General features: G+C 34.6%; 2 protein-coding genes across 2 annotated transcripts in view; one reads left to right on the forward strand and one right to left on the reverse strand.

The window, feature by feature from the left end:
- Positions 1-26,823, reverse strand: part of LOC123539405 (low-density lipoprotein receptor-related protein 2-like) — a 187,296-nt gene that overhangs the window by 140,103 nt on the left and 20,370 nt on the right. Inside the window, exons 7-19 of the mRNA XM_053529882.1 lie at positions 25,113-25,346; positions 24,509-24,706; positions 23,570-23,727; positions 22,752-22,975; positions 21,561-21,704; positions 19,010-19,075; positions 18,468-18,679; positions 17,789-17,923; positions 17,057-17,281; positions 15,909-16,104; positions 14,568-14,744; positions 13,323-13,411; positions 12,007-12,147 (exon numbers count right to left, since the gene is read on the reverse strand). Coding sequence (XP_053385857.1) covers positions 12,007-12,147; positions 13,323-13,411; positions 14,568-14,744; positions 15,909-16,104; positions 17,057-17,281; positions 17,789-17,923; positions 18,468-18,679; positions 19,010-19,075; positions 21,561-21,704; positions 22,752-22,975; positions 23,570-23,727; positions 24,509-24,706; positions 25,113-25,346 — 2,199 coding nt within the window. The remainder of the gene's footprint in view (positions 1-12,006; positions 12,148-13,322; positions 13,412-14,567; positions 14,745-15,908; positions 16,105-17,056; positions 17,282-17,788; positions 17,924-18,467; positions 18,680-19,009; positions 19,076-21,560; positions 21,705-22,751; positions 22,976-23,569; positions 23,728-24,508; positions 24,707-25,112; positions 25,347-26,823) is intronic.
- LOC123539406 (SCO-spondin-like) lies at positions 1,847-7,005 on the forward strand. Its single transcript, XM_045323975.2, has 5 exons — positions 1,847-1,983; positions 2,254-2,341; positions 2,938-3,138; positions 5,616-5,796; positions 6,566-7,005. Exons 1-5 carry the CDS (start codon positions 1,906-1,908, stop codon positions 6,726-6,728), a joined length of 711 nt encoding a protein of 236 aa, XP_045179910.2. The 5' UTR covers positions 1,847-1,905; the 3' UTR covers positions 6,729-7,005.

Consider the following 26,823-nt stretch of genomic DNA (forward strand, 5'->3'; position numbering starts at 1 on the left):
GCTACAAAGTCTACACCAATCTCCTTCATGGAGAAGGTAACAGTCGTTACAAGATAGGAGACATGCAAAGATCCTGCTTCAAGCAGAGCAGTTGAGGGTTTTTCAAGACCATCCCATGAAAGCCAAGTTGGACGGCTACACAAAAAATTGGCTCAAACGTAGCAGCTTCGTTCACGAGCCAAAGAAACTCAATTGAGAGTTCAAAACTGAGCGGAACATACCAATTACTTCCATAGGTAGAGAAGACATTATAAACCCTCGAGCGAATGATCTGTCCTCAGTGACTGTGAGACTTGCTGTTCCTCATCTTGACCGCGGGAAGCAAGAGGATGAAGGTATTCGGAAGAGCCTCACACTGGCTATGATCAATGAAGACTACCCTCCGGAAACATGGACTCATGTCTATACAGATGGATCAGCCTCATGCGCCGTCAAAGATGGAGGAGCAGGAGTTTTCATTCAATACCCAACAATAATGCTCCGCAGCTAGCCAGGAGAATGCAGAGCCTGAGTATAACCTGCAAAGTAGCATTTCAGTGGATTCCCATTGTTGACTTGCAAGCAATGAAGAGGCAGACAAACTGGCTAAGCTAGGAGCTCGGTCAGAACAACCAACAACACCTGTGAGCTACAGGGAGAAATTCACCATCATCAAGGCACTAACGAGACCATGGATAGAGGGAGATACTTTTCATCTCCTTGGTCGGTCTGAACAAGTGAGGCTGATCAGGCTTCGCTCAGGGCACAACAAGTTCAATGCTCACATGTACAAAAAAATACAGACTGGCAACATCACCAACCTGTCTATGTGGTGAAGAAGATCAGACTACGGAGCATATACTCCAGAAATGTAAAAGGCACGACCAGGATCGAGCTGCGAATTTGCCGATAGATACCATAATCCACTAGAGACTGTATGGATGCATTGAGGATCTGCGGCAAACCACAAGTTTTATCGAGGCTACTAGTCTGAGAGTGTAGTTGTGTACGAAAAAGAAGAAGAATGATATGCAAAAGATGTTCAACGTTATGTTTGTAATAACGAGAAATAAAAGTAATTGCTTAAAAACCTTTATGCGTGCCTTTTTAAAGTGTTGTTGATTTGTAAGCTGTTGGCCGTTTCCAAGAACAACAAAATGGTAATTTAAAAAAATATTGAATCGGAAGTCATATGGTAGGCGAAAATGGCTACCAATTTTTTACATATGTGGTTTTCAAATGGCTATATCTTTTTTGTTTGTAGTGCGGTTTTGTTATTCTTTCGTCAATGTTAATGTTTCACCATATAACATGTTGCCAAAAACTGAGTATTCCCCTTTAACAACAATCTGTAAACGGAAAGCGTAATCTTGTTTTTCAATGTTTTATACCTAATATGTCTGTCTTGTATGGTTATCTGTCTGTAATGGATTTATTTGTATTCATATTTCTTTATTGAAATGCAGTTTTATTTATTTCTAATCGTTTCTTATAAAATATCTGCTGCCAGGCAGCTGCGAACTTGTATAATAAATATATACACGGAGAGAGCGCTATATCAACTCTTACCCTGCTTCATTTCTATAATGGACTTGTCCATCTTTCAATTTGGACAGTACCATTAACTGTTAAAAGGAGTGCTTACCAAAAAGATACTGACTGAATATGGCGAACGGTGAAGATCATGATCCACACTGGTCGCAAAGGCATAATCAGTCGTTTCCAGCATGGTAAGTGTTAATTAACGTGGTATAACTGTAATAATAATCCAGTTAAGGTGATGTAGTTATCTAGATGCAATTCTTCTACACTAGCTACACGGTTATTTAAGAGTACCGCAGTCAGTCATTAAAATAATTCGCCATTATTGTCGACATAAACCTCAAAACAAAGTGTCCGTGCTCTAGCTTTAACTGACAGTGAACAATGTTTGGGATTATGAGTATTTGTATCTTTGGTGCTTGTGTTAGCATAGCACGTGGAATTCTTCTAGAAGACACTGTAGTACGTATATGTATTTTTGTCTAGAAAGTTGATGAATTCATAAATGAAAATAGATAGGCTAGAATGTCTTTCATGTTAACGCGAAACATGGGTACCCTGTTATTACTATTATCCTACGTATTTGTTTAATAAATGAAATAAACCCCAAAAAGGCCATGCCAACGTGCAAATATTTTCAAAAGAACACAACAAAATGTTACATCCTTGGGGAGAAGTGACCGTTAATCTATATGGATGGCGTGAAAATGTATATATTATATTTAACAACAGGAAAGCAGAGTGGCCAGTTTGGAAACACAGTTGGAACGTGTGATAAAAGAGTTGGCGGTAGTGCAGGGATGTACGTCCGATTTTTGCGGTAAGGATATGTTACGACTTGATTCTGAATTGGCAGATTAAGGTAGTGGACCCGTAATGAAATCGACAAACCACGAATTCTCCGTAAGCGATTTCGGTATTCTCCGTAATCGATTTCGGAATTCTGAGGGTTTTTTTTATGAAAGTCATGTGCGTGTTAAGCTATATGTACGTCCGAAGAATGCCGAACTGCCTAACGAGAATACGTAGTCACACGGAAATTGTCGAGTGCCACTCCGGATCCGTGTGCGCATTGAGCTATATGTACGTCCGAAGAATGCCGAACTGCCTAACGAGAATACGTAGTCACACGGAAATTGTCGAGTGCCACTTCGGATCCGTGTGCACGTTGAACTATATGTACGTCCGAAGAATGCCGAACTGCCGAACGAGAATACGTAGTCGCACGGAAATTGCCGAGTGCCACCTCGGGACCACTACCTCAAATTTCGGTTTTAAAAAACGTTATTTGTGCAATAATTCCGTCGAAATATACATGCCCTTTCATAAAATCATCTCAATGTTTACCACTAGACCTGCATGCAACATCATTTGTTTGTGTACTAAGTCAAACTAAAGAAGTTTATGTTTTCAAAGATATTCACTGGACGAAATGGGCGGCTTGGAGTTCCTGGTCAAAGTGCACAGGTCAATGCAACCAGGGATATGGATCTAGCGAGCAAACCAGAACACGTACACGAACGTGCATTGGCCAAACTCCTGACGACCAGGGACTACAGTGCACGGGTGATTCTGTGGAAACTGACAAAAGGCCATGTAATGCCGTAGAACTCTATGGTAATTATAAATGTTTTTGTTATAAAACAGATATATTACTTTGATACAATTCAAATACGAATTTCTATGGACCACCGCAGCTGTCTTAATTCGGAATATTTCATGTTATCATGTCAGAATGTGTTCTTAACTTTTCAAAACAGTGTCTTATTATGTTAAAAAAGCTATGGTATCATGTCAAAGTGAAAGGTTAACTTGTCCAAATAATGTCTTATTATGTCAAAAAGATGTGTTTACATGTCAAAGTACAGTGTGATCTTGTCAATAGAGCATGTTATCATGTAAAAAAGCTAGACAAGATCAAATGATACTTTAACAAGATAACATAGCTTTGTGACATAATCATTCACTGTTTTGACAAGTTAACACCATATTTTGACACAATAACATGATTAGTTAACATAACACTCTTTGACATGATATTATAGCATATTAACATAATAAGACACAGTTTTGACAAGTTAACACAACACTTTGACAAGATAACATAGCTTTTTAACATAATAGCACGCTCGGTAGACAGTATCACATGGTATTTTGACATAATAACATAGCATTTAAGATAATAAGACACTGTTTTGACAAATAAACACAACACTTTGACAAGATAATATGCCTAGTAAACCTAATAAACACTATCTGGACAAGTTAACATCAAACTTTGACATAATAATATAACGTATTAACATAATAAAACACTGTTTTGACAAGTTAACACCACACTTTGTCAAGATAACATAGCTTTTTTATCATAACAGCACGCTCGGTAGACAAAATCACATGGTACGTTGACATAATAACATAGCACTTAACATAATAAGACACTGTTTCGAAAAGTTAACACCACATTCTGGCATGATAACATCGCACTTTGACACGATAAAATTGCATTTTACCAAACTAAAACACTTGTTTTGACAAGTTAACGCAACACTTTGACAAGATAACATAGCTTTTTAACATCAAAATCACACGGTACTTTAACAAGATAACAAAGATTTTAATATAATAACACGCTCTGTAGACAAAATCACACGCTACTTTAACAAGATATCAAAACTTTTTAACATAATAACACTCTGCAAACAAGATCATACTTTGACATTAAAACATGACTAGTTAACATAAAAAGACACACTTTTGACAAGTTAACATCACAGCTTAACATGGTAACATAGCTTTACAACATAATAAGACGCTGTTTCGACAAGTCAACACTATGCATTGACAAGTTAACATAGCTAGTTAATATAATAAAACACTGTTTCGACAAGGTAACACTACAATTTTACATAATAACAGAACTTTTTAACATAGTATTTAAGGCACTGTTTTGACAACTTAACACAACGCTCTGACATGATATTAACATGAAATGTCCCGACATAAGACAGGTACGGCATTCCATAAATTTCCCATTTTATTTAAAGTCCACAAAACGTTTTTTCCCTCATAGAATTGTGTACCGCCGTAAAATCTCATCCGCGGATGTCTCTAAATTATATTTTGTACTTGAAGCATGTGTAAATAGGGCGTGGACGGTAGCATGCATTTCCACTACCCTCCATAAACAGACTCAATCAAACCGAGTCTGCAACATTTTCGTTTTTGTTGTGTTTGGCGACCTGTGGAGTTTCCACTTTTTCTATTACATGTATTTTTCATATTTTTTTGTAAAAACTAAATTTTACATACCTCACCAACATTCATAAAAACTAATATTATGAGAAATAATATATTTATCTATATTTAGATATTTCATTTTTTTCATCAATATCACTTATTTTTGTATAAAAAAAATGACAATGATAAACGGAAGGAAAACGTGATTTTTTTTTTTTAAAAGCATACAGTAAAATATTTCCACTGCTCAACATCTTAAGATTTATGTCTTTTTATAGCACTTCGTAAGACATTACTCGTTTATAACTTTGAGAAATTCACATACGAGTACTCTGTGATGTGAGTGTTAGTTTAAGAACAAAGTTAAAAACTGGATTTTGAATTTTTGATTTAACATTGTACAAACGTTATACTGCGTCAGATTCATCACTTCTACAACTGTTAGGATGCTATCCATTTTCTGAATTATCACAGCTACCATTGACGCTGCTGCCATTAAAAAACTGTTACTGAGTATCGGACTGATAACTTCCAGCTTTTTAAAACTGCCATTTTTTGTCCAATCCATCATTTCCTCCATCGTAAAAACTGTTCTTTAGTGTGTGTCGATTATTCGTAAAACCCAACTCACTCACTGTTCTTTAGTGTTGGATTCATCACTGCTACCACATCCAAAACTCATATTCAGTGATGGATTTATCACTCAAGATTGCACTAGTGCAAGTTATGACTGTGTCGTCATTATGTAAGTTTTAGTATGGAATGAATTTAATGAAACAAATACATTCAAAATAACTTCATATAAATTTAATCGGAAATGACAGTTTAAAGTAAACGTTTCAATAAATTTGCAGGTTGTCTAAATTCTGCACAGAACACTAACAATACATATGGAATGGTGTACAATTTCTTTGACGAGCTCGCACAAAGCGCGTGTACTGCTGCTGTGCGTACTGCCTCGCACGTGCTTGCACTGAGACGGAACTGTAATACAGGAAAAGCACCGCAATGTTCTACGATCTGTTCAAATGCCGGGTATTAACTGTTTGTTTGTTTTTACGTACAGTAGTTTTATAGCATAAAGAACAAATATGCATGACATAACTACCTTATGAACTCGTTTCCAGTATTTAAGACAGATTTTGTCTTTCCTAGCTGATACGTATATGATCTTTTTGGAAAACGAGTTCTACATATAGCGGATATATTTCTTCTTTATAAACAAAGACTGCTTCTTTTTAATTTTTATTATTGCTTTTATGACCTGTGGTATGCAGAACTCTACATAAATTCATCTAATGTAGTATTTACACAGAAATGGTCTTTACTGCCGTGTATTTAACAACTGTTTCCTATTTATGCTGTGTTCTATTTAGATATACTTCATGTCAAGTATCACAGTGTCCACTTTGGACCCGTGACTTGTCATTAGTAGATACAAGTAATTTCATGTCCTTAAAAATCTCTTCAAGTTTAAGTAATTTACTTGCATATACATTACATGTTGCGTTTTAAAGACTAAGTGAATGATTCGTGTCCATTAGGAATCATTTTAATACTGAGTAATTCACTTGCAAGGTACAATAAATACTGTGTTTTACAGATGAATTGAATGACATACTTTCAGATAAATTACTTTAGTGTTAAGTTATTCATTTGTATATACAATCAACATTGTATTCCAATAGAAGATTGAATGATAAGTAATTTACTTACATATACAATCAATATTGTAAGTATATACATAAGTTTGATCATTTCTTGTAGATAATTATGATTTTGTCTTAAATATCTTTACTTCAAGATACCACTGCTTCGACGAGCTTCATGTTTATCCGCCGCACAACATTCTTAAGCCAGACGTATATACGGATGAAGGGAAGCCGGGACTAATGATGTTTCGATATTTTTCATGTTCATATGGCGACGGAGGATGCGGTCCTAATTACTGTTGTTGTAGCTACTAGGATAGCATTGAAAAAAGTCATATTTGTTATATTCACTGTTAGTAACGGTTAAGAGTGTCATTTTCTTCCGAACAGTAGGAGTTTCACTTGATCTTCTTAGGTGTTATATATGCAACAATTAATAATTTGGAAATAAAAGCATCGTCTTGTCACAGACTTTAAATTTTTGTTAATTATAATATTCTGCTATATATGATGTAAATGTGTTGACAGCATGTTCCAGCTTGGAATACATATCTTAACATTTTTCTGCCTAGAGTTTATGATCAGGTTCATGAATGATAAAACACTCAATGTCTCACACCATCAATTGGAGTCGGTTGATTAGTTATAGCGTATAAGGTCTATTTTCCAGTCAGCAATGTTATTGTCAATAGAAATCGTTTCACAATGGAATGTTTTCAACTGTTTCAACATGAAACTCGGTGTTGTTTTGGTACTGATATACTATTAAGCTTGCATGATAATACTTATTTAAATGTTACTTACAATACTTACAAGTCGTATGAATAAAATGTAGATATTGTTAATGCCGGACGATTTGTTTAATTTTGTTTACACAAACACCTAAGTTGACAGATTGAATGAGTAATATGACAGGTGGCGAATATGTACTTCATATGCAAACAATATTCGCAAATGTTACTACTCCAGCAACATAATTATTTAAGATGGCTTCAACCAATACCGCTGTGATTGTTAAGTCGACACAAACCTCGTTCAAACTCATCTGTACTCCATGTGAGGTGTCATAAGTTCCATTGTTGGCAGTCAGGTCTTATAATTTAAATATCTGACATTGAAAAAAAAAATGTTCGGCATAACATGCATTTGTATGCTTGGTGCTTGTGTTAATCTGGCACGTGGGATTACGTTCGAAGACAATGCCATATGTATATGTACTTTGACTAGAAATGTGATGAATTTATAACTGAACATTTTCTTTGACTAAATGCGTTAAAAAGGGTTTTACTTCCGAAGAGAAAGAAATGAGACGGTAATTAAACATATAACGTGCATAAATATATTTGTTTGTTCAATATTTAAGTTCAAGGTATTTACAAATATATTTGGTTTAAACATATTTTTATTTCCCAATATGTACATTTCAAATGATTATTTACATACATAAATTCTGGATTGGACTGGAAGCCAGTAGGCTTATTGAAGTCCTCTCCATACATATATATTTCTGAACATTTCAGGGAAAGCCTCAAACACGTTTATTTTCTGTTTATATAGATGCTTTGTATAAACGTTCAATTTTTAGCTCGTCTGATTTTTGCGGAAAAAAAAACAACATAAAATCAATCAACTAAATATTGCCGTCATTTGATCGTAGGCGTGGGGTCGGCGTTATTTCGGTCCTTACTTTCGAAAAAAATAGCTATCAGACTAAAACTTTAATACACATTGGTAAATACAGAAGAAAACTGACCGAACTTTAACACATTGTTTTGCAAAAATAGTTTTATTTTTACAAACGGAAAGCAGACTGGCAAGTTTGGAAACACAGGTGAAACGTATGTCTAAAGAATTAGCGGTTGTACAAGAATGTAGAATATACTTTTGCGGTGAGGAATGTTTTATATCTGTGTCTCTTTACTTGGAGCTACCGATTTTTCGACGAGCTTCACGTATATCCGCCTAAAAACATACTTAAGCCAGACGTATATACGGATGAAGGGCAATCGGGACTGACGATGTACCTATACTTTAAGTGCACAAACAGCAACGGAAAATGCGGTGCCAATTACTGTTGCTGCAATTACGTTTAATAGCTTTTGAAAACAGACACAATCACTTGCAATCAACCGGATAAAAATACGTTTGTGAACTGTTAAATTTAAGTATCTTAAACATTTATACTATACAATAAAATGCACATCAACCACCATTTTCATAGATTAATTAAAAATCATTACCAGTGATGAGTAACATAAATCAAATGCAGTTTTGCGCAACTTGGTTACAGCTGTTTCGAAACACTGATCTGATAATTGTACGCAAATTCATTAGTTTAGATATGCATCTTCATGAGTTTTAAATTACAAATGTATCTTTAGATGTTGAAAAACCTCTACATATTTTGATATTTCTTGAAGTTTTGTTTCGATCCTTACCGTAAATTATTCATTGCGCAGATTTCTTTGTTTTCCTTATTCTCCTTGTTTGGTAAATTGACATATAATTATGCCTATTAAACCTGTACGTAAAATTGCTGTCTTACAATATCCCTCAAGTCATATACAGATGAAACTCGATTTCTCAAACTTGCTTATCTTAAAATTCCAGCTATCTCGAAGGCACTTTCAAGAACCGTCACAGACACACGTGAACATAATAGCATTTTAATTCGAATTTCGGTTATTTCGAAATAAAACGCCCGATCCCTTGAACTTCGAGATACCAAGTTTAAACTGTATTTAAAATGGACTTTTGCTAGTTTTCAGAAATAACACCTGTATTAAAAATATAAAGATGATTTTCAGAAGTCTTATCATAGCCCTCTTTAAAAGATGTGGTTTATCATAAATGCGCTACGGACTAATACACTATCAACTTTTAAGAATATTTTATCAATGATGCGTCAATAGGGTCAACCTACTTGCAGATACCCCGATTCAAATACTGTATGGTTTAATCTCAAACTTAACATTCATTTGCTTCAGTGTAGACCCTAGCAATATATTTTCTTTTGGGTTTTATGTGTGTAATTACATGGGAATAATGTTCAGCTTTGCTGCGTGTATATATATATTTGGAGTTTGGGTTTGTCTGGCTCGCGGACTTATCCTTGACGACAATAGTCTTGTACGTACATTTATATATGTTTTGTAGTGTGTTTTTTTTTACCTAGTGACCTAGTTTTTGAACCTAGATGACCCATTTTCGAACTCGGCCTAGACTTCATCAAAGTAATCATTCTGACCAAAATTCATGAAGATCAATTGAAAAATACAGCCTCTATCGCATACACAAGGTTTTTTCTTGATTTGACCTAGTGACCTAGTTTTTGATCCCAGATAACCCATTTTCAAACTCGGTCTAGATTTCATCAAGGTAATCATTCTGACCAAATTTCATGAAGATCAGTTGAAAAATACAGCCTCTATCGCATACACAAGGTTTTTTCTTGATTTGAACTAGTGACCTAGTTTTTGACCCCAGATGACCCATTTTCAAACTCGGCCTAGATTTCATCAAGGTTATCATTCTGACCAAATTTAATGAAGATCAGTTGAAAAATACAGCCTCTATCGCATACACAAGCTAAATGTTGACGGACGACAGACGACAGACGACGGACGCCGGACATCGAGCGATCAGAAAAACTCACCTGAGCATTGCTCAGGTGAGCTTAAAATGTCAAAAAATTCTGTTATACTAATGAGTGGAGCAAATAGTAAGCTCCCTGATCGCATATTCTTTATTAAATAATGGTCACATTTTTCACGACTCTTTATATAAACTGCCTGGTAAGTGTTTGTGCGAATGACCGGTCAAAGGTTCAACACAAAAAACAAGACCCAAAGAAAATAAAGCTGTTGTCATGTAATATGGACTGTAGGTCAATAGTCAAATCTTTTCAAAGTTTAGTGTTTGAATAGTTCTAAATATTGAGTGGCAAGCTTTTCAATATGTATATATATTTATATTAATGTTTATTTGCAGTTCTACGTGTTTCGACGCGCTGCACGTGTATTCACCACACGTACTTCACCCAGCTATACAAATGGATGAAGACAAAAGGGGTCTCATTATGTCCCGATACTTTGGAAACAGATGTTCTTACAGGCCGTGCGGCCCCAACTACTGTTGCTGCCATTACTAAATGCCAGGCTACAACTTTTGTATACAAAACAATAAAACAAAACTATTTCATTTCATCTTTCTAAATTTTTTTCTTGTTTTTTTTTCATGTCACACGCATTATTTAGGACATAGGCCGTATAAAAACTTACTGGCTTAAATGATGAAGTAGTAACCAGGCACTCATCCAGACATTAATTCAGGCTAGAATGGAGATCTCGGTGTAACCAGCCTCTGAAGACTGTTTACTCCGAATAGGAAGTGACTACTCAGTGTTTGCAAAATGTAGTTCCATGTTGTAGATAAAATATGGTATAATGAATCATACAAAGATGTGGGAGTTATATCTTTGGCTTAGTTTTATTGCTTATTGTATTGAGAATAAATCTAGACCACATTTAATGTGAATGTGTATGTTATAGTTTAATTCGTTGAGAACATGTCTACATACGCTCATCTGAGACCGGCCCTAGTTCATACAAGATTAGTAAACGCCCCTACTCAGAAAAGCATAATGTGATTATCCGAGATGAATGATGTAGTTATAAGATACATTTAACGTACAGATGTGCACACTGTCGAGCTCGAAATGAAAATAAATATCCATCCGGTTATATGAAAGAAAAACACTGTAAACGTTTCTGTTGAAATGTCTCATAGTCTACATTTTACATTTCTCCACAGCAAGTTTTACAGGGTGTTGTTTTTTAAAACATATTATTTTTTCTGATAAAATCTATGTGAAATAACATCTCAATATATTTTTTTTAATTTTGTAAGAAGACATGTTATACATAGTTTCACATATCACTGAAATGTTCTAAAGTACTGACAATGAGGTCTCAAGATTTGATTTTTTTTTTATGAAATTAAGAAGTAACTGATTTTATATAATGCAACCTTCTGACAGATTCCTCCTTTGAACAACTGTACTTCCGGTGTAAGATTTTTTAACAAAATTACGTACAAAAGAATTTATTCCTAAATCATCAAAGAAAGAGACTTTTAGTAGTTGTAAATGTATGTTTATATATTGTGTCATTGTTCATGTATTTTATCATTATTCATGTAATGTATCAACGAATTATGGGCTTCAGTAGTGTTATGGTTGTCAAATCTTGACATTCTCATGCAAAAATATTGCATTTACCTGTAGTGATGTGGAAAGCATTTATTGCTGCAAAGGAATATCTTAAGAACAAAATGGAGATAACTCTAATAAAATTACATACAGAGTCATGGTTCTAACGCTCAACACTACCATTGTGTCACATTATCTTAAATTAACTACAGTGGTGCCAAAGTTAGTAACAGAAGAAATTCTAGACGTACGGATGGACAGATGGACAGATGGCCAGGTCAAAGTGATTCTAATATAGCATCCCCCACCAACCCCCGCGCAAAAATCTCCATTTCTTGGGTGTATATTTAATATGAACTAACTGTATTGTGCATGCTCACTTACCTGAGACCTTCTGAAGATCCTTAGCAAATATTCTCAAGCTCCGTAAAAGCTCTACTCCCTGTAGGAGAACAGTCTCTTCATCACCAGTCATTGTCACACGTGTAATAGATTGCAGTTTCCAGTCTGTCAGATAGATGTAACCTAAATACATAAAAATATGTCATACAATCTTGAAATAAATAAGCCCCAGAGCTTATATTTCTAATTTATGATTACGTAAATTAAAAAATCAGCAAAGTCTAGTAAAGAAAACAAAACACATTTGACCAAATGGATTACATTTGTCCGAAAGGATTTACATTTGCGGGTTCCGACACTATGTTAACTGTTACCTAAGCATTTAATAACGTAAGATTAATATTGACGGGTCGATATTATGATTGGACTTTTGCTTGAAAATATTGAAAAAGACTGAAGTTTTCGAAAACAGTTACAGGTCGTTGATAGGCTATATGTGTAAAAATTAAAGAAAACACGCTTGTGGAATGATATTATCTAAATCGAAACGAAACTTCCTCTCAAAAATGAGTAAGATTGTTGTATCATATTTTTTTATTAATTTTGTCAAAGTGTTTATTTACTTTAAGGCTTGTTATTTTTGCCGTTCTGCTTGTCCAGACACTGTTCAAAATTAGACCATAATCTCTGATTTTCAGCAATGGCATGATACAAATGGAACCCCAGAAGTAAGATTCGTTGTTTATAAACAATTATTTAGCTGCAGAACGATGGTCTGTTTACGTTAAACAATGCATTTAGAGAAACAACGCAGATGTCGAATTTCCAAAGAAGCTTGTTTTTAACAACGTTTTTCGTCAGTTTTTCGCCGTCCGTTAACCTTAAACAGCTAATAATTGCTAAATGTCATTTATGAATGAAACATATAGGCTTAAACAGATTGTCTTGAAAAATATTCTTGTCACTGACTACATAAATGACTTTTGGTTTGGTAATTACGTACGTTTACACGCATGCGCATTAAAACCAAACAAACAAAACAAAACAAGCAAGGGGAATATAAAAAAAAAAACAACCTCTGTCCTTAGGTTTTAACTCGACTCGTCTATCGTATAAACAGCGTTGGAATAATTTGCAAAGCACATTTGTCCAAAAGGATTTACATTAATGGGTTTCGAGGTTTCGACACAAACCTACAAAGATTATGACATATGAATTCAGATATAAACAGTCTTTTAAAAGTTTACTACTGTCAATAACAGAATGAACAAACTGAATCCTTTCAACAACAAATCTTGCGTCAATGCTGAACACTCCCCTGGTGAATTACCATAGAAGTTGCGACTTTAATATTTTACCTCTGAACACAGCCACTCCAAACGGATGCACTATCTTAATTCCTTGAGCTGTCTGTAAGTCATTTCCGTCCAGGTCTGTATGCTGCAACCTGATAGAAAACAAACACGGGCTTGCATGTGTACACTTTCAGTTTCATGTTAAAGATGTATTCTGCTCATCTTCCAATGAAATATTTTATATAAAGATATTTACTTCAAATGCAGATAATCCTCATCAAATCTATTCAACTTCACTAAATATATAAATAAATTGTCTATACTGAGCTACATTTATAATCAAATGTCATGTAGTAACAGCTGATTGTGTAAAAAACTTCCAGTTTTTTTATGATAGTACACATTTATATTACTTTCAGCTGTACATGTATACAGTGTAAACTATTATTAACCAAATTCATCAGTGTAAATACACATAAGTTTGTTTATTCTATGTTTATATGAACTACTGTTAGTATCTGTTCATGTTTTCAAACATGAAATTTTGGTCTAGTATACCTTTAAGTTTTCAGAAGGTATAACTTTACTGTTGTAAATAATATGTAACAATTAGGTTACTTTGATAGAATTGTGTTGTACTATTCATTCAGGTAAACATGTCAGATGAGCGAATTTATATAAACATGTTTATTACTATCAAAATGTATTAAACAATTATTTTGACATGGTGGCTGTTTAAACAAAGATGGGAGTCCAACGTTGTATAATCTCTGATAAACAACGGTTGACGCACGGACCGATGAGAGAACATTATGACATCGATAGTGTGGTCAAATAGCCACTTGACGTTCTCTTCATTATTACTTGAATGAATGAAGTTCATCATAAATTGTATCATCATGTTTAATGAGCAAGGTAGAATGAAACCAAACAATCAACTCTAGTGATTTATCGTCTGATATACTACGGTTCATCATTCAGATGCTGATATTCTCGTTTTTCATGTCATGTGTATCTAAACTCTGAAGCATTGTTAATCTGACGAACATCTTTTCATTCATTATGAACATTTCAAAACAGTTTCTTACGCAGTTTAAAAATAAATAAATAAATAAAATTCCTCTTACTTTTTCGAAATTTCGAAAGTAGAGGATAATCACCCATTCAAGCAGGTTTCTAAACTCATTTTTATAACCTTGGACATTGGTAAGATAGCACAAAATTGATCAGTAAGCCATGTTTATGCAATCTTGATGTGGAATATACTGATTTAAAAAACATAAAAAAAAAAAAAAAATAAAAGTCTACCTGTCGAAATAAGCGTCCACCCAATACACTCTATCTTGATCGTAGTCCACACACATTCCATTGGGCCAGCCAAGCTCATACCTATGAATCTTAGTCATATTGCTGCCATCTCCATGGCAACGACCAATGAATGGAAAGTTATTTCCATCTTTCAGCCAGTCAGCGAAGAACACATATCTGGATGACATAAGAATAGTCACTGAAATTTTTTGTCAAAACAAAAGCAAAATTTTTAAAATCAAACCTTGTATGAAACAATTTACAACAATGGAATAAGAACTGATTCCAATATCATATCTTTTAACTCATGCGCCAAAGAATAATCATGCGCATGCGCCAGTCCTCAAATACGACAAAATGCTTAGAACATGCATAAATCTCTAAAGACCTCACATAACTAAAGGCACCTTATTCATTTCTGTCTAGGAGCACTTTTTTCTTTTCTTTCTTTCCGCGTCATTGAAGACTTTTTGTTCATAAATGATGTCTGTAATCTGGTGCCATGTCCTATCATGGTTCCCATTCAAAATAGCAGATTACGGCTGCTTTAAAAGACCCGCTTTTATTGGTTACTTTTCAATAAGCCAATCACCTTTCACCTTTTATGTTAGATTGTGTTTAGTCGCCGGCTACATGTTTGTTATGAAAGACGAAGCTAAAAGTCATTAATTTCCTTTTTTTACAATGTTCGGAGCTTTTACTAATCCTTTCGCAACAGCTTCTCAACGAGGCAAACACTTCAGTCCACCATTATGAACGGAAGCCATTTCGAGTGATCTAAGAATAGAACTGCAATGGGACTTTACAGTCAAACGTCTTGCATTGACCCAGACAACAATTGTGCGAAGTTTGACAGTTTTTGCCTAGTATGTCTAGACTATTCGATATTAGTTTTAATTCATCACGAAATCAAACATTTTGAAAGAACATAAGACTCAGAGTATATTCATACTACATGTACAAATACTGTATGTTTGACGGAATCATACTAGCTAGGCACCATCATGATCAAAGTCGCCAGCGCATTACTTGAGATCAGTTTCCCGTCTATGCTACGAAATATTCGGATATGGATCACATTGGTAGTTTCGTGAATTCAAACATGTTTCTTTTGGTAGTTATTTGCCTTTAGACATACTGTTTTTTTTCTGTATCGGCTGATATACAGGGCTGAGATTAATGAAGCAATAAGCTTTTCAGGGCTTATTTCATTTGTAAATGTCTTACTGGCTCAAAAATAAATCTATCAGTTTCTGTCTATTACATATAAAACAAAGAACCAAACCAGCCGCATTCTTGCTTTTTAAAAGCTAATATTGTATTTATAGTAATTTCTCTTACCCCCGCGCTGGATGTACTACAACTGAACGTGGACTGCCTAAACCAGTCAACAACACTCTTCTTTGATCTGGGTCATCCAAACGTACAACGGACACGGTCTTTGCGAAAAAGTCCGTAAAGTATAAATTACGTGAGATCCAGTCTAGACTTATTCCTTCTACAGATCGAATATCATTGGCTAGGACATGTGTCACTTCTGAAAAACACGAAGGTCATATTCCTTTGACAACTCCCAAAAATTCTGCAATGGAGTGAAAACGAGTAGTGTTCCGGGGTGCGGACTTTTCTAAATAAAACCTGGTGCAGATAGAACTGTCACGTGATAATTTTACGACAATTGAAAGCGGGATAATCTCAACAGTGTTGCGTACAAGATCAGAAAAGAAACCTATTCTATTCCTTTGAAAACAACTAGAATATTAATCTAAGTCGCCATATGACCTATCATGTGTCGGTGCGACGTTAAATCCCCCAAAAAAAGAATATTAATCTACATGTAGAATCTTTAGAACATTATTCTGGTTAGTAAAAGAAATATGGCCGAACAACCATTACTCGTGTTATAGGTATGACGGTAGTAATGCGCCGGTATTCCTCCGTGGTCCACTCGAATGTAGTCCCTGACACTATATAGTTGAAATTTATTTGGTGGTAAAAAAGGCATTTTCATGCTAGCTATTGCTTTTATTTTCAATTTAATCAGTAATAATATTCTTCTAGAGTATTTTAGAAGAGGTCAGATATACGGAAGATGGTTATATGTAGTTTTGTGATGTTGCTTAATGACAGCTGAGGATGCTGGAAATGTTTGCGGAAGAATACATTGTTTACAATAGTGATGTCATTCGAAGTTAGCCGGTGCTCTTGCATTATGGTCAACATATTGTTTTTTTCTGTGCTTTCAATAGGATTTGGATTATTTTATACAAGGAATATGGTCTGGCAACAAGTGAAAGAAAGGAAAAGTAAAATAAAACATTGTAGACTTTGACAATTTAATATGACTCAAAGAAGAAATGTTTTTAATACCGTCATACCTATACTTTCTTGAATTATCCTAGATAAGGTTTATCGTTAAAATATCATCTTTAAATCTATACTTTAATATCTCATACAGTTAATAATGAAAATGAAAATATTTGAGGTACCTGTTGCATCTATGGGCGATTTAAATATGGCTCGATTGTAGATGTCTGAAAAGTATAGTTCTTTTCTGGTAGCGTCGTAATCGACGGCGACAAAACTGTTTCCCCGTCGGGTGTTTGTCAATCCTACCACAGGCTTCATGGCATCAATAGATCGTGTCTTGTCTCCGTCCAGTGGTATTGCACGGACTGAATGCTTGGTAGCGAAAATTATGAACTCTTCAATACCTAAAGTAAGATTTTTATGGACTCATTTAAATTTCATGAAACTCAACATTTTTTTTTAAATGTCTGTCAAATTTAGTACATGGGAAATATTGTACAATAAACTACAGATTAACACTGACGTCTACGGCGTTTTTGATTTTTAGTACCAACGAACTCGGCTATCTACCTATATGTACTGTAACTTGTAGTGTCATGAAATCATTTTCACCGTGCTCAACCGGCACTGACGAATTCCGTAAACAACAGCAACCCGCTCCCAGAAAAGACTGTAATTCGGCGTTACATTTAAAGTAAAAACTTACCGCGTATCGACAACACAGACTGAACACCTTTCATTTTCATGCAATAATGTGGAAAGCCTCGTATTATGTTTTTAAACAAGTCACATACATTGTCGTTTTGATGAAGAATACAATACTTAAGATAAATATGTCTGTATTGTGATGGGCTCCAGGTCTTATAACCTTCTTTTTTCGAATACGTGTTACAAGTTTAGCCACTACTTACTTCTACATGAAAATCCGTCTTCATTCAGTTGGTATCCAGCCTCACACACGCACCTGTATCCTAGTCCGTCGTTATCAGTTACATGGGTCAAAACGCACAAATGTTCACACTTTGTCCTTAGGCAAGGGTTGGTTACTGGACATAAATTGATATTACATGACTGGTAAATTATTTGTACTTAATATGTCAGTAAACCTGTTAAATGACTAACGACTATTCTTTCTGGAACCAAGTTGTCCAGCATTAACTACAGTTTGCACGTGGTCCGTCCAGTTTCCTCCCTTAGATAAAATATATATTTCAAGTAACAGCTATGTACATGTATTTGTTCTAAACATTGTTCTTGAATTTAAACAAAAAATAAACAAGTACGTATCAGTTTTTGTTATAAAAATTGATGGAAGTTTTCAAGGGTAGCTGGTACCTGTGTCTAGAAGAAAACAGGGTCTGGTATCAAACTTTTTCTTTGCGCTGGCGAGTGGGGGGGTGGGGTGGTGGAATAGCGTGTATATAAACTTTATGTGGTAAAATGTTCTTTTCTTACTGTATTTTAATAAAGTATATAGAAGAAATTTTTCTCTAAGTAGTGTTTATACCGCCCTTGTGAATTGACAGCTTCAGTCAAATTAGACCGTCTCTCATAAATTTTAATTAGACGACAAATTACAATACAACATACTTCTGTTAGTGCGTCTTAGCACCGCGTGTTCTATCTTCAGTGACGTCAATACCGTTTTGGTCCGCCATATCTGGGTCACGTTCCTACTTTTATCAAATTTTCCCACTTTTAGAACTGCCATCTTTGTGACGTCAGCCCAGTATATCTCGTTCTCAAACATCGCGAGACTTACAGGTGCGGGAATATTTAGACTTCCAGAGATAATTCTTGTCCTAAATTAACAAAAGTTTTATAGTAGCTTGCAAATATTTTTCAGTCATATTTCAGATAGACAGAGTTCAAAATATTTTCATTCGATGCACAGTTAACTTTTATGTTTATTTGTAAGTTTTTGAAACGGGGATGTGGTAATAAAATGAATAAAATAATATCTGTGCATGATTCGATATTTTTGAAGTTTCCATATGTTATTACCAATATGCTGACTTTAATTTCGTTAGATTTTAAAAACGTACTTTCAGTATTTTTTTAATTATTTTGGCACAATTGTAAAAGGCTTGTTTGTTAAGTATGTGGTCTGATAACTAAATGTGTAAAATTACCTGTGCAAGCCGTCATATGTAGCAGTTTCAATCACATCTAATTTAGAATCTGTCCAGTAGATACGCCTGAAAATGAAAGAAAAATGAAACTGTAGAAGCAATTTTTTTTTGCTATTAAACTTTAGAACACTTCCATAAAGTACATTGTAAGATAGCTGCGATTATCTCCCTTGGCGCTACATGTCTTCACAAATAGTGCTCGTACCCATGAAAATCACAACCGTTTCAAAAAGAAATTCGATTACAATTTTCTTATTTTCGATTTAATTTCATCATTTATTCTAACACGACCCGATCTATTTTCCTATTAAACAAAGAAGGCTGAAAACCTGTTATTAAGGGGACGCATACTTTGAAATTAGAAAAAAAGTGGGTGGGGTATTATAAAATTTATCTGCAAAAAAGTACACGGTTTTGGTAAATGAAATGAATACTGTTTCAACTGTTATAAGTACACAAAGGATTGCTCACTAAAATAAAAATGAGAAAAACTGAAACAAGAAAGTTATTGTTGAATTACATAAGACTTCTTGTGTACATTCAAAGTCAACAATTAAAACTTTTTGGTGCGAAAATAATAGTGCTTCACTTTGTCCAAACATTTATCAATGTCCTACAGATTCTAATTTAAAGAAAGAATGTGAAATAAGTTCACTGTCTTGCTTTTCATTTGGCATATGTGAGCTAAAACACATTATTTAGTTTGTTTACAAAGTAGTGCATAAGAAAAGATACGGTGGTCAAGGAATGCCACATTACAAAACTAAAAGAGTATATTCCCCTTAATACATTAAACATTTATCATTACAGAAGTCTAGTGGCTTACAATAAAGGCCTAGAAATGTTGCCATTATTAATTTTTAACTTGGTATTCATGAACTGCAATGCACTTAAATATCAAAACACATTCAACAAACTTTTGAAAATCTACTGTCTTAAAAATCCCTAAAATAAGGTATGAAATTTGGTTGAGAGGTCCAATCAATGTGTATATGTGCAAAAGCAACATTCTAATCTTGTTCACAAAAGTTACTTAATACACAGCAGGAATGTCAATGAATGATCAAAACTGGACGAATATACAGTTATCCTCACTTTAATGTCATTTATAATTTGTCCTTGAATTCTCCACCATACTTTTCATAACTCTGTTTGCACGAGTTGCACGAGAATGCTGTCATTCACGTAAAAAAATGGGGTCAAATAAGTTGTAAATGCAATATCATGTAAACGTAGTTAATGGATTATGCAGTTCAAGATAAACTTTATCTCAAAACGTAACGAACATGTATAATGTTGTAACAACAACTTTACCTACACTGATTTAAGTAGCAGTCGGTTTATAAGTGACTTTATTGATTCATTTTGTGTTTTGTTATTGTTGTCAAAAGTATAACGGAAGTGCCTCACAGCTGAAGCGGAAACCAGTTTGATGCGCAAAGTAGTCCACTGTAAGTAATATTTTTTGACAAATGTCCACAGAAATTAATAATTTTCTAATATTAAAGACGAATATCTGAATAGGATTCATTATTTGATAAGAAATTATAATCATCGACATGTTTTTTTAAAAATCGTACACGTGCTGACACCTAAGTTGTCTCCCGTTGTTTATTAGAGTTACCTTTCGTCCGGCACAGTAATACATTTGCAGTGAATCGCCGAGAAGTCGTGGGAAAATTAAAAACCATGTAAACAAACTAAAATTAACCACCTTTTCAAGATGAATTTCAAGTGATCGACATTATGCATTTAACCCGCCTGACCTGTGTAGCATCTTAGATATCTGTTCTAAGGTATTCATTGTGTAGAATGTCATGTTATGTCCTTGCAATGCTAATTCCACTCTGATTTTTTTGTTTACATTTTTTGTCAATGAGAAATATGGCGTCCATCCCGAGATGAACTGACGTGGCGTTAAATTTTTACATGTTTAAGCAAACCTGGTGTGTTAGAAAGAAAATCTCATCCCTTCAACATTATTTGGAACACTGTTATTGTAAAAAACCTGTTTTTTCCTTATACAAAAGCTTAATATTTTGTGTTGAATGTTCTTTCAGAAACACCTCTGTTTTCCTATTACATTCATAGTACCATATCCTTATCCACAAAATACTGAATATTACAGGTGTCCATCAGTATTATATCAGTTTACGAATATGTTTTTTATTTTCCCACCATCGATTTCTTGAATATGCACCCCTTCCGCATTGCTGTATGAACTGTGAATGTAGCAATATGCGTCCCCTTAAACAACAATTCATTTTATCATTACGCCACAGCGCCAAACGGTATAGCGGAACGCTGGAAAAGAAACCAACGGAGAACAGGCAAATATCTAATAAATGTCGTCAAGGATGTACTCTAAAATCCTTGGTAACGTGTAAGAATCGAAATAATATATCTCATTTAATGATTTGCTCTTTAATAAATTCATTGTTTGTCGTTCAGATGCGTAGATCTATTATTATACGAAAAATACTCAAAACAATGTCAGTAACAAAAGTGTAATATCAAATAATGAAGAAAAAAAAAAGAATTCTGTACAAACCTTGCAACATTATCGACGCTGATACTGCTTGGGGAGACAAGTTTGCCTAATTTCAGGTCTAGAATAGAACTGCCATCCATAAACGTTCGAACAATACGTGGTAAAAGCCGTGGTTTCCGTCCGTAATCCGTGTAGAACATGTAACTGGAATGATAACACTAACATGAAGTTTAACGTTCTGCAAAGCGAATCAATAATATGACTTCTTTCCGACCACAGCAGTGTTCTGACTCATTACCACCAATAGAGCGACATACTGATCTGAAGTCAGCAAAGCTTTATCTTACCGGAAATGCACCCGTCAATATTTTGCCCGCCCGGGGGAGCGGCGGGCATACACGGGACTTTAGACAGAAGACCATTCCCGACAGGCGGGAATTTGACAAAACATTTGATGTACCAACCAGGCTCAAGGGTGGGATTTAGACAAAAAAGGTTGTCTCTGGGGTGGGGATTTAGACAGCAAAATTTTTGAAATGTCAAATTCCCCTGGGTCAGCCCCCCCTCCCCCCAACCGGACGGGCAAAATATTGACAGGTGCATAACGGTAATCACTCCAGAGCCATGTTTTACAGGCCTTTTCACATATACACCGAACCTTTGCCACCGTATCGCCAATTTTGATCCGAATCTCTGGGCAAAAATGATGTGCATGAACTTACCCAGAGCAGCCAGAGTAGCCATGGTTAGGGTTAGGGTTAGTGTTAGGGTTGGTTTCCTGTTTTCATTTCTAACAAGGTGTATATATTGCTGCACTTACTCTCTTAACAACATGAATATCATGTATCATGTAACATAGCAACATGCTTTTAACAACTGCCCTGACCTCCCAGTTATGATCAGAAATTGATTGTTGGGAGTATCTCCGTAGATGTAGGTGTTTCTGGCTACTCTGGGTGTTCTGGTTGCTCTGGCTAAATTTCCACACCCGCGAAAATGTGTAAATCGATCGACTTATGGAAAAGTGCGACATTTTCACCTATGCTGCCAAAGTTGGTACTAGGATTTCAATTTGTTCATGTTTTCGGTTTTACTTTTCGGTTCGGCTTATAAAAATGGCCAATTTATCATAATGCATTCTAATACTTTTGTTCGCTTTCGGTTGGGAGCATATGTAAAATGTCCTTTACGGATGGCGATTTTTGGCTGAGATAAAAAAAGCTATTTTTTATTATTGTCAATGAAATTTACCCTGTTGTCGGATCTACAGCGACAGCCCGGCAATTTTGTATACCGTCGTTGATGATGTTCTTTTGCCGTTTACTGCGTAAATTATAGACAGCTATACGTTTGGCCAAACAGTCGACAATATATAAGTTGCCACCTATCCAGTCGTAGGATAAACTGCACGGTTTTGGCATGCTTTCCAAACTTAACTCTGACTTCCCTACATCACCACTAGTAGTCTGATAAACCTGTAAACACAGAACAAATTTCAAAATATAAGAAACAAAGGCTTTCACCTTGACCCAGCTGGTCATGATAAGCAATTCGAGCCTTGATTTTTCTATAAGCTACATATGGACCAAATATCATTCTAAGTACATGAACCAAATTCAAATTATATATTTTCAGCAAATGTGACTTTGGTTTTAAAAAAACTGATCCTTCCCTAAACCTAAGATTCACTGATTTACTATATCTAATTTGAGTTACCCAGCATACACATAGATACATGCTCAACAACTGTGTCCTGGACCTTGATCCCACAGTTCAACGCGCAGAACAAATATATACGTACATTAATATAAACTAATTATAGGCATAATTTCTTTGCAAAAACGAATACCAATCCAACCTCAAGATATTAAACGGACAGGTGGTGTTTCACTCTTTCCGCTCTCCCTCACAACAAACCGATCTGCTTAAAGTAACATCAATTTAATTAATTATCACTTTTAAATACACGAAAAAGGCAATGTACAATGAATATAATTTTGTTTATATACTACCTATTCATTTCACCGTAGAGAAAGCAGAATTCGACATTCATTAGTAAATATCATTACCTTATTTTCACTTGTGTCGATAAAGAATATGGTTTGAGCGGCGAAGTCAAGATCAAAATCTCCAATGTTTCCAGATACCACTAGTTCCGATTCTGTTCCGTTCATGCGCATGCGCGTTATGTTATATTCCGTGCCAACGTATAACTTTGCCTCAACTCCTGTAAAAAATAAAAAAAGGTAATACAGTAAGTTTATTACACTGGTATAGTTTAATATAACTTTAATAACTGAACAGAACTGTGATAAAATGTTTAGTAGTACATGTATTTCAAAATACAATTAAAAGGCATTTATTTGCGAAGTTGCTACTGCAGGCAACAATCAAGATATAGATATCGCCAAAAACACTAACTCCGCCTGTGACCACTCCCTCGTATATATTATGGCGGGCATTGTTAGGAAACACCGTTATTGTTTATAAAACAAACGTCAGAAATTAATACAAACAGAACTTAGCTACCAAGACGGATTTATTTGCAGTTGCGTAGAATTATGGATTCTTGTCTCTGTTACATGTATTAAGTGTTGCTCATAACAGGCTGGTAACGTTTTAATGCAACTTCTGCTAGATGTAATTGTTTCTTTTTTGTCACATATGAATAGTGAACAATGCAGACCATGATCAATTCAGGCTGATCTTTGTCTGCACTTGTCGCCAAGGCATAATCACTTGCCGCCATCAAGTTAAAGGTTAAGTAAAGAAGTTCATATTTGAAGTTTATTTTATAACATTATCTTAATTTATTTTTATTATTGTGTTTAATACATAAATAGAACAGTAACGTTGATCAAAGCAACGCAAGGCAGATCAAAATCTTATCATTATCAAAAAGGTCATAGCCTATTTCCTAGGAAGTAATAATGTCTCGAAACACTTTGATAAAAAATTCATGTTTTTTTTGTTGGCTGTGTTTTGTTGTGTTTTTGTTTTTTGCTTACCACTGTACCCATATATTTCCACTTCACAAAACTGTAAATATTCTGTAATGCCTTTTAACGTGAGCTTGACGTAACGTGCTTTGACGTTGTTTAACGTAACTGACTTGAAATTGCCAACCTTGCCGTCATCGTATGCTGCCCTGGACCATTCACCCTTAGTTACCGCTGTAGCTATCTCAAGGTTCCGGGCTCGACCAGCTGTTAACAAACAGACAACTTACAATCAAGAACCGTATACAAATAAAAAACATTCAGTCGTGAACTATTTTATCCTGGATCCTTGGCTACATGGTTATCTTTTAAATACTGCAAACATTTAATAAATTTTAAGCCTCTTAAATAGCACATTTTATCAGATGGCTAGACCATACGTACATGTAGACATTTATGTATGAAATATATGCCTAAGAAACGTTTTAATGCCAGTACGATATCGTCTTTATATTACCAGCAGACACACGTTTTAGCGATATAACTTGAACAACACGGCATTAAGATACAGTTGTAACTCGGTATCTCAAAATCCAAGGGATCAAACGTTCGAGTTAACCGAAATTCGATTTACATATAAGCTATATATCGAGTTTCAACTGTAATGGCTTACTGCAACAGTCCTCCCTGTTGTACAAGTCCACTCGTGTAATGATATACACAGACTGAAGATCGACCATCCACCAGGGCTCAAACGCAGTTTCTGTGTGAAAACAATGACCATTGAACATGTCGCTGTCACGGTTGCCATCGTTACCCTTATCAGCGTCCCAGTCTGCCCGGTTGTTCCATAAGTTTGTCTGGCTTGACGGTTTCCCAAGGGCAAGGTTGACTGAAGTTGCCGCAGCTACAATAAACATTATGATGTGTCACTTTCAAATGAATGCTTTATTTGGCTGATTTATTTAAAATTAGAAAGTATACGTAGAGCGTTTATTGTAGTATGTATTATGTGCAATGTTTATGACTTCATGTTAGTTGTAAATCTGTGCAATCTGTGTGACATTATGCAGAACTTTCATTGTATTACTAAATATGTGCGATCTTCGTGGCATTATACGTAAAAAGTATATTGTAAAATTGTAAATATGTACAGTCTTTACGAGATTATGCTGGACGTTTATCGTACGCATGTGCAGTCTATATGACATCATGTAGAATTTTTAAAATAATAGTATGACAAAATATGTGCAATCTTTATGACATTATGTAGAACATTTAGCGTACATATGAGCAATCTGCATGACATTGTGTAGAAAGTTTATTGAAAATATTTGCAATTTGTATGACATTATGTAAAACTTTTCTGATATTGATAAATATACGCAATCTTAATGACATTATGTAGAAAGTTTATTGTGAATATTTGCAATCTTTATGGCATTATGTAAAACTTTTCTGATTATACTAAATATATGCAATCTTAATTACATTATGTAGAAAGTTTATTGTGAATATTTGCAATCTTTATGACATTATTTAAAACTTTTCTGATACAAAAAAAATGTAAAATTACTAAAATAAACTTTCCACATAATGTAATTAAGATTGCATATATTTAGTAATATCAGAAAAGTTTTACATAATGTCATACAGATTGCAAATATTTTCAATAAACTTTCTACATAATGTCATGCAGATTGCTCATATGTACGATAAATGTTCTACATAATGTCATAAAGATTGCACATAATATTTTGACATATAGCTTGCAAATATTTACAATAAACTTTCTACACAATGTCAGTTATTGTAAATAATTGCAATCTGTATGATATTATGTACAACTTTTCTGATATTGATAAATATATGCAATCTTAATTACATTATGTAGAAAGTTTATTGCAAATTGTGATTTTATGTAAAACTTTTCTGATATTGATAAATATATGTAATCTTAATGCATAACGTTTATTGCAATCTTCATGACATTGTGTAATTGTTTATTGTAACTATATACAATCTTATGTAGAATGCTATGCGCATTCTCTGTTGCATTATATGGCATATTTGGTGTAGTTCGTACATTCTGCCAGTCCACGAACTTTTAGTTTAAAACACGTATACACATGTATTATAATTTACATTTCAAATCATTTATAATAACAAGCACGACTTTTCCAAGTATAAGGATTCTTGCTTCCTAACATTCATATGATATTCCTACGCTACAAAAAAGCACCGTAAAATTGCATCTTACACTAATTAACTCCTTTCATTTTTGTGGTTATGTTAAGAGAAATCGTGAAATGGTTTCGGGAAATTTTACATGCTGTCAACACTTTTCTGAAATGTCATAGACGTATAATTTGTGGTTATTCTAG

Source organism: Mercenaria mercenaria, chromosome 18 (assembly GCF_021730395.1).
Source record: "Mercenaria mercenaria strain notata chromosome 18, MADL_Memer_1, whole genome shotgun sequence".
NCBI lineage: Eukaryota > Metazoa > Mollusca > Bivalvia > Venerida > Veneridae > Mercenaria > Mercenaria mercenaria.

Excerpts from the sequence above, each read along its gene's own strand:
- LOC123539406 (XM_045323975.2), top strand. The coding sequence starts at position 1,906 with ATGTTTGGGATTATGAGTATTTGTATCTTTGGTGCTTGTGTTAGCATA. Across the intron at positions 1,984-2,253 it reads TTCTTCTAGAAGACACTGTA|GAAAGCAGAGTGGCCAGTTT; the intron begins GTACGTATATGT and ends ATTTAACAACAG. Across the intron at positions 5,797-6,565 it reads ACGATCTGTTCAAATGCCGG|ATACCACTGCTTCGACGAGC; the intron begins GTATTAACTGTT and ends CTTTACTTCAAG.